The 14676-nt window shown below is 41.9% G+C and overlaps 1 protein-coding gene across 1 annotated transcript in view; it reads right to left on the reverse strand.

Moving 5' to 3' along the window:
- COL9A1 (collagen type IX alpha 1 chain) overlaps positions 1–14676 on the reverse strand; it is a 131534-nt gene that overhangs the window by 33148 nt on the left and 83710 nt on the right. The window contains exons 26-30 of the mRNA XM_069974172.1: positions 12415–12459; positions 10366–10419; positions 9851–9904; positions 6504–6557; positions 5928–5999 (exon numbers count right to left, since the gene is read on the reverse strand). Of these exons, the coding sequence (XP_069830273.1) occupies positions 5928–5999; positions 6504–6557; positions 9851–9904; positions 10366–10419; positions 12415–12459 (279 nt within the window). The remainder of the gene's footprint in view (positions 1–5927; positions 6000–6503; positions 6558–9850; positions 9905–10365; positions 10420–12414; positions 12460–14676) is intronic.

The raw sequence follows: 14676 nt of genomic DNA on the forward strand, positions 1-14676 counted from the left end.
AACAGCTGCCCCGATAGACTTCATATCATTTGGATTTATTAGAAGCTTATACCGCCTGTATTTACTCAACTAGCGTGGAGCCCTATGTAATTAAGGCAATTGGTTTACTTTCATGTTTATCAACATTTTGAATAAATCTTGAATAGTTCACATATAAAAGAGGTGGGGGTGTATCTAGAACGGGGTATCTGCATGCTGGTCTTAACTAAATCCCCACACAGAAGACTGGTGAAGGATTTTTTTAGAGGCGCACACCCCTCCAGATACTTGGAGCATGGCAAAAGGTAAACAAATAGCCCTTTCTTTGTTTATGGCTTGATACATTTATGGTTAAAAGGGCATTATCAGCAGGTTAGACTAATCTAACCTGCTGATAGACTCCTAAGACGCAAGGGGCGCTGAGGAGGAAGGTATGTATCTTACTCACCTACTCAGCGCCATTCCCATGCAGTGAGTAGTTGAATCCATGGCCTGGAACACCGTTAGGAGCACTGCCCCGCCTCCAGAGCACCGGATCAGCACAATGGGGGTGGGGCAGTGCTCCTAATGGTGCTCCGGGCCGTGGATTGAACTACTAACTGCACGAGAATGGTGCCAAGTGGAAGGAAAGACACATAGTTTCCTCCTCCTTGGCATCCTGTGCACAGTAGGGGGCTATCAGCAGGTTAGATTAGTCTAACCTGCTGATAGTTCCCCTTTGAATTGTATGAATGATTTATAGTAATTTCCTTATAGATATTTAAATAGAATCTATCAGTTGTAATTCATGTTCCAAACTGCTGACACTGTTTGATACCTGTTAGGTCATGAAGACACATAACACCGATCATAACCTGTCTGTGCTTCCATAACGTAGAAAAATAGTTTTACTCTCTGGCCCTGAATATCAAAAAGGCGTTTCTAAGCCCCTGAACTGCTGTAAGCTTGAATGTCTCCCCTGTCCCCTCCAATCCCTGACCCTTCTTGGGCCCTGCTTCTATCAGACTGGTAATTAGGCAGTGATAGGGATAGGAGGGGGAGCGAGGAGACATTACAGCTTGCAGCAATTCAGAGGCTTGAGAATGTTTCTTTGACACTTGGCACCAAAGGATAAAAAAATTTCTCAACATCCTGGAAGCACAGATGAATATATGAAAAGTCTCCTTGTTCTAACAGCTATTTAACAGGTCAGCAGTTTGGAACCAGTGGTGTAACTAGAAATGGCTGGGCCCCATAGCAAGCATTTGATTGGGCCCCTTCTCGACTGACCACAAAGCCTTCAAGTGTAGTCATAACTACAGTTCTTTCAGTTAAAGGGACACATGCAGGTCCTGGGAGGCCCGCTTGGCCATCTCGTGCTGCAAAATTTTGACAGTTCAGGGGGTCCAGTGTATTGCAGGAGCAGGCAATGGGGCCCCCTGATGCGGTGGGCCCCATAGCAGTCGCTATGGCTGCCACAGTGGTAGTTACACTCCTGTTTGGAACATGAATCGCAACTGACAGATTTACTTCAAAGGAGCTGTCCATGATCAGAAAAATGGGTCTAATGTTTACCAGAGAAAGTGTCACTCTAGTATGTGGGAGTATGTGTTATTGCAGATTAGCTCTATTAATTTTAATGACAATGGGTTAAATTAGAGGTTAGCGAACCAAGCCACCCAAACCCAGAACCGTTCCAAACTTTGCAAAAGGTTCGGTTGGCTACCATAGTTCGGAGGGGTTCGGGAAGATGGCGACGCTTGTTTGGCTCTCTCTTCCCGTCCTGGCATCTTCTAGGGTGAAGGCTCACTCAGCAAATCACAGCCTGACTAGGATGGGACAGCACAGCTGCCTGTGATTGGCTGAGTGGGCTGTCAGTCTTGTCTCCAGAGTGACAACCTGCTCTGTCCCGTCCAGCACCAAGGCCTGTGACAGACGCCAAGACAGGACTGGAGAAAAAGGACCCAGAGGGAGCGTGGACATATAATCATAAGCGGCCTTTAGAAACCGCATTAAAACAGCCAAAAACCTACAGGTGTTTAGCTGTTTTAGTGTGGTTTGTTAAAGTTCAGAACTTTTGAAAGGTTCGCTCATCTCAAGTTACAATAACAGATACTGTATTTTCCGGTGTATAAGACGACCCCTGAATTTTAAGAAGATTGTCAGGGGTTTGCCTTATACACCGGAAAATGTTAACCCCTGCCTGACCGCAGCCCTGCTGCGGTCAGGCAGGGGTTAACTGCAGCTAACGTAAAAAAAAAAAAAAAAGAATGAGAGAGGCTTCGGGAACATCCGTCTCCTCTCTCATTCTCCCGAAGCTCTCCCGGCAGCCGAACGTCTCCGAGCCTCTCCTATGAGACGATCAGCTGCCCGGGAGAGGTTCGGCGATCTCCATCTCCAGCGCAGGTAGTGTACGTCCCACTGCCTGCACCAGGAACGGAACAGGAGGTGCGCCGATGCCGGAAACGGGCCCCAGGTGGGTTAATTTTTTTTTTATAATGGTCGCCCCATACGATGGGGATGGGGCCATTTTGGAGCCCCCCCAACATACCCGGACCATACCCGGTGTATAAGAAAACCCCTGACTTCTTAGAAGATTTTTGTGGGTTAAAAAAGTTGTCTTATACGTCTTGTATGTAACTCTTGGACCCTAGAAAAAAATTTAAAATAAATTTTCTAATCCTGACAGGTTTTCTTCACAAAGCAATTCCATATACAGAATTTATTAATTTTCCATCAACAATGCAGTGACTAACACCGTAAAGGCCTAATGGACGGTTAATAGACAGTGCCGACATGCAAGAAAAGTGCTAATTACATTGAAAAAATTTTTGTTTAAACCAATCTCTTGTTTTGTCAGGTCCCTAATCATTCTCTATGAAAACATTAAGTTCCAATATCCTCATTTTCATCCTACAAAATGGCATATCAGACTGAAGGCTCCAAATTTGCTTTTGCCAAATACTTAAGTTATCCTGTCTTGACTTCTGTCGACACATAATTGGAAGAAATTCAATGGTTATGTTCACCGTTATCATTATCTCTGCATAATTTGCAAATGTTCCAGTTCTACCTCAATTATAGATATCTGGCCAAGAAGTGCTCCTTCTCATACTGTTAATTACATGCCCTACTTGTTACTTGCTGTCTAGCCAGCAGGAAGATATCCCCCTTTAGTTAGAAATTTTATTTTGTTGTGTTTTTTTGCCACATACTGTAATGTAAACTGTAAAGTTCCATATTCTATTGTGATCACTGATATACAATATATGGGAGAATAACATTTTTGACCCTTAGACATTAAACATTTAGATTTTAGTAGATTATGCAAATCTAGTGCACAGCTTTATGTAACTTACATTTTTTTCTCTTTTTTAATATTTTATTATCATGTCAAACATTTGCAGAATTATCTAGAGTTCAATGACATGCATAAGCCCTCGCGGGCAGGGTCCTCTTTCCCCATGTACCAGTCTGCCATTTACCTTTATGTAATCTGTTTTTGATCTTGTAATGTTCCTGTTTGTCACCCCCTATCGCTTGCATAGTGCTCTGGAACTTATTTCCTAATATGTTAGGTACACTAATTATGGGAAATACACATATACTGCTATTATTCTCAATTTAGTAGTTCAGGCAGTCTTCAATTTCTTTTTTTTTTTTTAAAAGTGACATCACAACATAGGTGTATGTACCTGAAGTGTCCAGCAGGGGGTGCAGTATACGTAGACATTACATGGTAAAAATAACAGGGCCATTCCTGTGCTTTAGGCACCATAATCAGCTACCCGCCTTCCCCTTGACCCCCACCCTGGCAAGAGCCCTGTAGTGCAAACATTCCCCCTCAAAGACTCCCAAACCCCCATTATGCTGCCTGATCGCATCACAAGTACCAGCAGCCCCTTCCACGCTTCACATAGGACGGGGCTGCTGGAACTTATGATGCAATCTGGCGGCACAGGGGGGAGTTTGGGGGTCTTGGGGGGGGGAATCGTACGCACTAGGGGCTGCTGTCAAGGCATAGGGGGAGGTTGGGGTGGGGCATGGTAGCTGAATTTTGTGGCTAAAACACAAGAACGGCCTGTTTTTTTTACCATGTAATGTCTACATGTAATGTCTACGTATACATATATACATGCAGGTCGTGACATGGCATTTTTTTTTTTTTTCGAGAAATTGAAACCTGCCTGATCTACTAAATTAAGAGAAATAGCACTATATGTGTATTTCCCATAATTATTATACATTAGTAATAGAGATGAGCGAACCTGGAGCATGCGCGAGTCCATCCAAACCTGAACTTTCGGCATTTGATTAGCGGTGGCTCCTGAAGTTGTATAAAGCCCTAAGGCTATGTGGAAATCATGGATATAGTTATTGGCTGTATCCATGTTTTCCAGACAACCTTAGAGCGTTATCCAAGTTCAGCAGCCCCAGCTAATCAAATACCGAACGCTCGGGTTCGAATCGACTCGAACCCGGTTCGCTCATCTCTAATTAGTAATTTGTATAACTTTGCTTATGTAATAACATATTTTTAAAAATGATTGATTTAGGCCCAAGTTCTCCTTTAACCCCTAGACGACCCAGGGCGTATAGTTACGCCATGGAAGTCTGTCCCCAGACGACCTAGGGCGTAACTGTACGCCCTGGGTGTTTCTCCCGCTATGAAGCGTGCTCCGGAGCGGAGCGCGCTTCATAGCAGGTGGGGGTCGGCTGCAATCAGCAGCCGGGACCTCACCGGTAATGACACGCTGCAGCGATCGCGCTGCCGCGTGTCATTAACTCCTTAAACGCGACCGCGGCGTTTAAGTGTAAGTGACAGGGGGAGTTCCCTGTCACTTACCGATCGGGACCCCCGCAGTGTGACTGCGGGGGTCCCGATCGGTAAAACGGGCCGCCGGAGGTCTCTTACCTGCCTCTGTGCGGTCCGATCGGTGATCTGCTACACTAAGCCTGCACAGGCAGGCTCAATGAGCAGATCGCCGATAACACTGATCAATGCTATGCCTATGGCATAGCATTCATCAGTGTAGAAATCAAACTAATCTATGTAAAAGTCCCCCAAAGGGACTTCAAATGTGTAAAAAAAAAAAAGTTAAAAACACTAACACACTACCCCAAACCCCCCCCCCCCAATAAAAGTTGAAATCACCCCCCCTTTCCCATTATATAAATAAAACATATAAAAATAAATAAATAGATAAACATATAATATACCGTAGCGTGCGTAATTGTCCGATCTATTAAAATATAACAAGCGTCATTGAGAACGGTAAACGGCGTACACGACAAGAGGGAAAAAAGTGCGCGGATTACCGATTTTATGTTACATTATATATAAAAAAATATGGTATTAATAAAAACTAGAGATCATGGCGGAAAAAATGACACCCCATACAGCCCCGTAGGTGAAAAAATAAAACCGTTATAAGCGTCACAATAGGCCCATTTTATTTATAATTAATTGCCAAAAAAAAGGATTTCATTTAAAAAAAATATATAACATTAGAGAATCTGTGTAACCTGCATATGGTTGTGTTCGGACTGACCTATAGAATAATAGTACCATGTCACTGTTATGATATAGTGCATTACGTAGACACAGGAACCCCCCAAACGTTACCATATTGCATTCTTTTTTGCGATTTCACCAATTTATATCTTCATAAATAATATATTTGGAATTCCATCATACATGTTATGGTAAAATGAAAGAAACCATTACAAAGTACAACTATTCCTGTAACAAATAAGCCCTTACATGGCTTGTAGATAAAAAACTGAAAGTGCTAGAGCTCTTAGAAGGGGAGGAGGGAAAAACGGAAACACTAAGATCAAAATTTGCGCGGTCCACTGGGTGATTTTGGTCTTGGTCCTCAAAGGGTTAAGATAGCTTTATAAATAAATAACAACAACAATAATAATAATAATAATAATAATAGTAATAATAATAATATAAGACTTACCCTGTCACCTTTTAGTCCTGGAAGACCAGGAGGGCCAGGCAGACCTAAAAAGCCAGGATCACCTCGTGGACCCTTTAAGGGAAAAAAAAAAAATCACACACTGACATTAATTCTCCAGCACATTAGTGAATGTTGACATGAAGTGGTTACTTTGTTGTTCTTCACATGCAAATTGTATTCTTTTGAATAAGTAAAAGGAAATGACAGTGAGCAGTGTTTATTCCCGGCTTCCCTTGTGTGCTACAATCCCCGAGGTTTACATTCCTTCTGAACAGAGCATTCTTTCACACAGAACCCTGTCCGCTGATGGCTGGGTAAATACTGGCTGGTCTGCATAGAAAGAGGGCATTCATGGCTATGCTCATTACTTCCAGACACACAACATCTTTTTCCTTTGCCGCTCTGAAACGTGTCATGTTTTCTTTCCCTTAAGAAAGTTTCTTGCTTTATATCATTATTTCAACGCAGCTTTCCTGAGGAGCATTTTCAGGATTTAAAATGTTTTATTTGTAGTGTGAGTATACATATTTTTAGAAGAAAAAAACTTATAATTTAGTATAAATGTATTGTACATACTTGTTTTCCTGGTGGTCCAGGTGGGCCTTCGGGACCTGTCTCACCCCTGTCACCCTTTGTTAAAAGAAGAAATCAGAGAAATGATCAGCACATTGGAGTGTAAGGACAACATCATATGTTTTGCTACTTAAAAGTAAAAAAAAGAAACAAAAATGATCATGTTCTTTATTCACGGTCACAATGATCAAAATACAGGCATATTGTTTGGCCTCAAAAAACAAGGGAACATACAGTAGCTTTAGAGTGAAATTAACAATCAGTTTTCATTTCTATTACTGTGCAGATTGTGGCTATGTTCACACTGGGTTTTTTTTTAAAGAGAGAAAATAATGTCCGTTATTACGGAATTATATTTGAAGTTAATGCAATGCATTAAAGTCAATTGACTGACAGCTATCCAATACACATAGGGGGAGATTTATCAAACATGGTGTAAAGTGAAACTGGCCGAGTTGCCCCTAGCAACCAATCAGATTCCACCTTTCATTTTTTAAAGAGTCTATGAGGAATGAAAGGTGGAATCTGATTGGTTGCTAGGGGCAACTGAGCCAGTTTCACTTTACACCATGTTTGATAAATCTCCCCATAGTGTATTTAATCATGGACTGTGCTGGCGCAGATGTCAAATTAATATTAATCAAAAACAATTATTTTCAGACTTTTCTAAATTCAATGGACTTTTAAAAGAGAACCACATCCAGGGCCAGCGTTAGGGGAGGCAAACAAGGCAACTGCCCAGGGCCCCCACCCCAAAGAGGGCCCCCTTCCATTGTTATACAAATGCAGCTCCTTCCTTCATTAGTGGAGGAGGCAAGGTAAATGGACCCTTAGGAGGGTATAACAAAAATTTTATTCTGCATAATTGGTATGAAGTTGCATTATGCCTTAATCTACATAAAAAGTTCACATTTCTGCACTCAATGTCTATACTATAAGATCCTATCATTATTAATCATTTAGCCTGACAGAAGTTTGAAATATTAAAAACAACAGGAAAGATTTGTGCTCTCTTACATTTTCTGGGTGAGTAATCACCCAGATTCTTGGACACATGCAGTACTTAGCAAAAAGATATATGAAAGGACCTTTAAAAATGTACCTTTACTAGGAGATTGACACTTAAAGTGTACCTGTCGTTTCAGAAAAATTTTTGACGTGTCACAGAGAAATGTCCAAAATTTTGATCGGTTCGGGTCTGCATGTTCAGACCTGTACCAATCGGGAGAACGAGCGGGGAGAGCTAGACAAAAAGAGTCTGGTGTTATCTCTGGGAGAAAAAGAGTCAGGCTTATAATGGAGCTCTAAAGAGACCAACATGATCTTTTCTTTTTTTTACACAGACTCCCCGCTTATTCTCCCGATGGGTACGGGTCTGAACACTCAGACCCACCCTAACCGATCAAAAATTTGGACATGACTGTAAACATGACATGTATGACATGTAAAAAAAACAGGTACACTCTAAAGAATAGACACAACAGATCTACTACCTTGATTTGAAGTGTAGATTATCAGAATTTATGCATTGATGAGCTGCTAGATTTTTTGAATTATATAGTATCTCTACAGTTGGCATGCAGTCCCATTAGCAGTATACAGACATATTCACTAGAGATGAGCATGACTTGAGTCCACTCACTTAGCATTTAAATTCCGCTGGCAGACGAAGTTGGATGCAGCCATAGGGAGTCCTGGAAAACATGGATACAGCCTATGGCTATGTTCACACACTGTAAGAGACCAGCCGTTCCATGATCCAGCCGGGTCATGGAATGGCCAGTCTCTGAAAAGATCATCCCAGCTGGTACTGCAGTACAGACCGTATGATCTTTAGTGCTGCTGAGTTCTGATGCGGGTGCATCCATGCACGCCCGCATCAGAACTCCCCACTGCACACAATGGAGTGAGAGGCCGTATCCGCTCGCTCCATAGTGTGTACTGACAGCAGCCACAGTGGCCGCAGAAAACTGACATTTCATTTTTTTACGGCGTCGCGAGAGATCCCGGCCGGAGCATATACAATGTGTATACCCTCCGGCTGGGATTCCATAGAGGCCAGGTAACGTATATTTTCGCATTAATCACGGCCGTTGTTGCAATCGGCAACAATGGCCGTACTTTTACGAAAATATACGTTGTGTAAACATGGTCTATGGATGTATCCATGTTTTCCAGGCAGTCTTAGGGCTGCATCTAACTTTATCAGTCACTGGTATTCTAATTCAGAGTGAGTGGACTGCTGAAGACAATATTAATTGTCTTAACTGGTATTGAGTCCAATAGTTTTTTTAAAGCAAGTTTATTTAGGGTATGTTCAATGTGTTAAAAAGCATTCAGTTCATTCCTCACTTTTTCTTAACCAATTTACTGGCTTTATATGTCTCACTCCTAAATGAGTGTTTATCTTGACAAATATTCTTAAAGCAAATCTGATGATTTCTGGCCATTATACAACTAGCATATGGCATTTTTTTACGAATTTTCCCCTGCACAGACTTAAAGGAAAAGTCCGTTGGGAGAAAGGAAGGGGTAAAAAATCACTACAGAGAGAAATTGCCCGCACTGTGCTGCATCTTGGAGCTCCAGGAGCCCGCAAGCTGTCATCTTCTCCCTCGTTCCGGGTATGTCATGACTCAGGCTCCACGTCACAGACTGTTGGGATTTAGCCCGCTAAACCAATGAGTGACTGCAGCGGTGTCCCACCCCAGTCACTGACTGGCTAAGCGGGATACATCAGCCAGGTCCTGACGTAGCCGGCGGGGAGCTCAGAAGATAGCCGATGAGGTCCAGAAGCGGGATGCAGCTCTGCGCATGCACCAAGACAGGTGACCATAACTTGTTATTTATTTTCCCCCTTGCCTTTAATGATTTTTTACTTGCCAGCCGGACTTCTCCTTTAATCTCTAATTTCCAGTTTTCCCAGAGATAGTGGGAGGAAGCCAGCTGAAATGATGTTTCTCATCTACTGCCCCTTAAATCTTTAAAGCTCACCCTCAGAGGCAACAGCAGCATGAAAGACTTTATAGAGCTGTACCAAGCAGTGTAAACTGAGAATCAATCATTGGGTTGAGATATAACACTTACTATAAGCTCATTCCTCTGAAATATCATAAATTGTCATTGTTTATTTGATTAAACTATTGATTTATCCAAACTTTGTTTAACGTGCATGGACCTCTGAGATACAATATAGAAATAATTAGATTACGCAAGCTAGCCCCAGAATGCTTATCCATTGTTTCCGCATCCAAAGGTGGCTACCTATACCATAGTTTGGTAAAATATCTAAAAAAAAAAGTGGTTTAGTTTACATTATTTTTGAATTATCTCTAAGTTTCTTTACTTACTGTAGGTCCAACGGGTCCTCTTGGCCCAACTTCCCCTTGAGGTCCTTGATCACCCTGTAAAGTGTCAATAAAACCGGTGGTCATTTAGCTTTGCATGCAACAATGTAGATGCCATCACGTCTATACAAAAAGGGGGGAAATGATTAAACCTATGGCCAGGGTGTACGCCAGGGAGAAGGTGCAAATTCACCCCTTCCCCATGACGTATGCCTGCTCTATCCCCTGCTCGCCAGATTGGCGGAAGGAGGGGGGCGCCAAGGTGGGGAGGAGGCGTGGTGCAGACTTCAGATGCCGGACACAGGGTCAGTACGGGGCGTGTGTCTCTAAGTGAATTCGGCCAGGGAAAGGGGGACAGGGCCTAATTTATGACGATCTTGATAAAGATCCCAACCCCCAAATGTGTCTTACTCTAAATACTGTTTATCATGTAGGCTTTTGGGAGAAATTATGAAGATTATCTTAATGTTGAATTAAATGTACAAGAAAACATTACAGAAAACAAAATTAAATCTTACAGGTTTACCAGATTTTCCCATTAATCCAGCTACACCTGGTGTACCAGTGTTTCCCTAGAAAAAAAAACAAGAAGAAGTAGAGAATTGGAAATCAGAAGCTCCTAAGTTTTGGTTTTGTTTAGTTTTTTTTACATTTTATTATAGTAGAAAACATTCAGAGAACCAGAATATAGTCTCATTTTAGCAATACAGAAGAATTTCACTATTGGGTTAGGCAAAAATACAAAAATCTTATTCTCTAGATGGCTAAATCCTACTTGTATAAACTTTAAAAAAAAAATCTCCCATCTTTCTATAATAGTCATAGACTCTTAGATCTCATGCCCAAGAGCCTTTTAATAGCTTCCAAGTTTCGAGGATTATAATTCAGCACCCATAGACTTTGATGTGACACTTCTGCACTTCTGCATTTCATAACCATAGCAGGGATTTTCCATAGAAATAATGAATGGTTTGAGTTTTTCTTACATTGTTAAAAAAACTTTCTCCCTTTAATAAAAACTAAATTTGTTAGAAATAATGAATGGAAGAAAATCCTGCCGACATTGTTCGGATAACACCTATGGGTTTCTCATTTGCCTTTGGCTACATAGTGTTAGTAAAGCTACTAACTGGGTAAAATTCTTAGGGGATTCTTAGGGGATTATCGCTCCGTGGAATAGAGAGAACGATCATCCAATGATCGTGTCATCGGGTGATTGTTCATTTAGGTTCAAACCTAAAATTATCGGTCGCCATCCAACAGCGGGGGACCGATGATTTTAAAATCATACTTTACCTCACCAGGCTGCAGGTCTTCTCCTACTCCCGGTCTCGCGTCGCAGCATCAGCTTCGGAGCGGCCTGTCTGAGCTGACAGACCGCTCAGCCAATCACTGTCCGGGACCGCCGCGGCCAGTAATTGGTTGATCGGTCTGTCAGTTCAGACAGGCCGCTCCGAAGCTGCTGCGGTGCGGGACTGGGAGAAGAGAAAGACCTGCAGCCTGGTGAGGTAAAGTATGAAATAAGGTTACGGTTAACGATCGGTAACGATGTCCCAGCGGCCCTCGCTAAACGATTGTCGGGCCGTGGTATAGGCCAAGTAAACGAGCGCCGATCTAGCAGATCGACGCTCGTTTACATCATTGATCGGGCCCTGGTCGGCCTGTGGAATACCACCCTTAGGCTATGTTCACGCCACATCAGAGAAAAGGCGGACGCTCTTTCTATTTTAAAAGACGTCCGTTGTTGCCACAATTAAATTTTTTTTCAATGTAATGCATTGAAGTCAATGGGATGACGGACGTCCAATGCACACAGTGTATAAAATAATTGATGTTGTCTGCGTAGACGTCACAATAATCACTGTGGCAATTATTTTCTGACTTCTTTTGCAAACAACGGACGTTGTTTATTAGTTGTTCACGCACAGTTTTTCTTTTTTCCCCGTCCTTTAACCGTTTTTACTATTAAATTCAATGGAGATTTCAATTAAAGAAACACCCAAAGGGTAATCAGTCCACCTGAACTAGTATAATGTACCAACAGCCGTCATTGCTCTGATGGGAGGCCAGACAGCTAAATAACATTATAACCTCAAAATAGAAAAAACTTTGTGTGAACATAGCTTAACCAAGGTCAGAAGTCGTTTTTCTATTTTAAATATGAATTTCAATCTACAGGCACATGTAATTACACCACATTTCTTTTCTTTATAAATAAATCTTGCCAGAAGAGACAATCTGCTTCGCATGTCGAGAATAACATTCAATCTGGATGAAAACATTATATTTTTTACCTCTGAATAATTTATTTTATAGTCTACATTAAAAAGTGTCTGTTGGAATATTCATTAAATCTAATGAGCAAACATCTTTGCCTCCACAAACAATAATGTCCAAAACATTTCTAGCTAATAAACTATCAACAAAAGACAAATTATACGTGTAGTACAGATTGCAAGAGCGGTCTTCCAAAAACAACGGTTCTGACATACAAAACACACAATGCAAAAACACTCAAAATAAAATCATAAAATGATCATTGAGTCCAGATAAAGCGGTGCTGTTACCTTCTCTCCGGCTACTCCTTTGGCTCCTGGATTGCCTGGCAAACCCTAAAATCACATTAAATCAATCATTAATCAAAGCAAAAAAAAAAAAAACATAACATAAATAATATGACACACATATATATATATATATATATATATATATATATATATAGAAAAACCAACATGGCTCATATGGATTTTTTTATCTTATTAGCTACAGAACTTAAAGGGGATGTACCACCAGGAAGCCGTTTTTTTTTTACCGCGGCCCGGTTCCCGTGCATGGCGCAGTTCTATACACCGGAACCGGTCGGTGCTCAAGCACTGGAGGCCAGCCGAGCCGCCCCCAGTGGGAGGGAATTCCCTCCCCCCTATGACGCGGCTCCATTCATTCTAATGGAGTTGGGTCATACAGGGGAGGGAATTCCCTCCCACTGGGGGCGGACCGGTCTACCTCCAGTGCTTGAGCACCAGCCGGTTCCGCTGCATAGAACGGCGCCGTGCATGGGAACCGGGCCACGGTCTGAAAAACGGACCTCGGCACCGGCTTCCCCTTGACGGCGCCGTTCGATCCGTCGGTTCAGATTAAGGAGGATGTACCTGGTGGTACATCCTCTTTAAACAAATCTGAAAATCCTTTCTTCAATTTCTTTCCTTCTGTTTTTTTGTGCTTTTTATGTCTTCCGTCTGAGCATCATAACTTTTGCAAAGAATTTACAGCAAAAGGGTTTATCTAGGGATGAAATAACTAAGCTTGTGTGGCCTACTACTAAGGTCATCCATCACAGCAGGACTGGCCATATAAATGGGACTTGGCTTTACATGACTAATCATACTCCTATGGGATTTTTCGTATATACAATCGTACCAGCAACACACCAAAAAACGGAGAGCTTGTGCAAAGTGGCAAATGATCAGCAGGATTCAGCTGATCATGCCATACACTAGCTGCACTTACACATCGCTACTGTGAAGGTGGACATTAAGGTGATGTTACTTTGGGTAAAAGCATTGTAATCCTTAAAATGGCTTCAGCCTCGTATCTGCTTCTGGAAGAAGGAAAGGAATGCTAGCAGCACACCTATGAGCACAATACCTATATTACCTATAAACAATATATGGTAAACAACACGTTGTACCAGCTTGACTCCGCAGGACAGGAAACTACTGACCATCAATGGATTGACCTATCAGAGTGTGATGTGTATGTGTCTTGTGATTTAAAGCCCTGCCTGTATTGAAAGTTTATATATTTTATGTGAAACCAAATAAAGCATTGAGTGTGCACTCCTGACTCAGCTGAGAGAGAACGTTATACCGTCTTTTTGCCTAGTGTCATGTCTCGCCTTATCACTACCACTACACAATGAATTGAGACAAACTTTGTTTACTGTGTAGTGCGGCACCAAAAAACTGATCAGCACAGGTGCCAGGTGTCGGCAACCTGCTGCTCAGTTACTGGTCCTTTCATTTACAGAACATAGTCTGCAGTCCAAATATTAAAATATTTATCATCTAAATACTCTAAAAAATTATGTTTAGATCAAAGTTTATGTGACATTGTATGTGGGGCAATCATTAAATAGCTAAAGATTCTCAAGTTCACACCCCTGAACGAGAAGTTGTCTAATAACTATTAAGGCTTTGTTCACACCATACTATTTTTGAAAAGTATGGACATTGTTGTCTATTAAAATAACAGCCATTCTTTTCAAACTGTAATAATATGCGCTGAAGTCAATGGAACAACGGTCATGTTTTCACACAACGCACTGCGTTGTTTGGTGCTCAAAATAACAGCCGTTGTTCAATGAATTGTGTGAAAGCAATGGCCGTTGTTGCATTGAATTCAATGCATATCATTGCAGTATGAAAAAAAACGGCCGTTGTTCTAAAGGAAAACAATGGACGTTCTTTAAAAAAAAAAAAAAAAGCACATTGTGTGAACATAGCCGGAATTGGATGCATGTGAGTCATAAAGATGCAAGATCTTAATGACTTACATTAACTACTAGATTGTTAGAGAAATGGGTGCTCTGAGACTAGTTGAGAACTAGGGGCCCCTAATGATTCTTGCACATGGGCCCCTGCTGTCTGGGTCTGCCCCGCTTACTGTACATATAACATTGTGGTAACCCCCTCCCGCTGCTGCACTGTAAATTAACGTCGCTGCAGCCTATGCCTGAGGCTGCAGCGACGTTAATTTACGATCGAGGATAACACAGGTGCAGAAGCTGCGCTCGTCTCATCTGCGGTGGGTCCCGGCTATCAGTGATAGCC

This window comes from Dendropsophus ebraccatus, chromosome 6 (genome assembly GCF_027789765.1).
Source record: "Dendropsophus ebraccatus isolate aDenEbr1 chromosome 6, aDenEbr1.pat, whole genome shotgun sequence".
NCBI classification, from domain to species: Eukaryota; Metazoa; Chordata; class Amphibia; order Anura; family Hylidae; genus Dendropsophus; species Dendropsophus ebraccatus.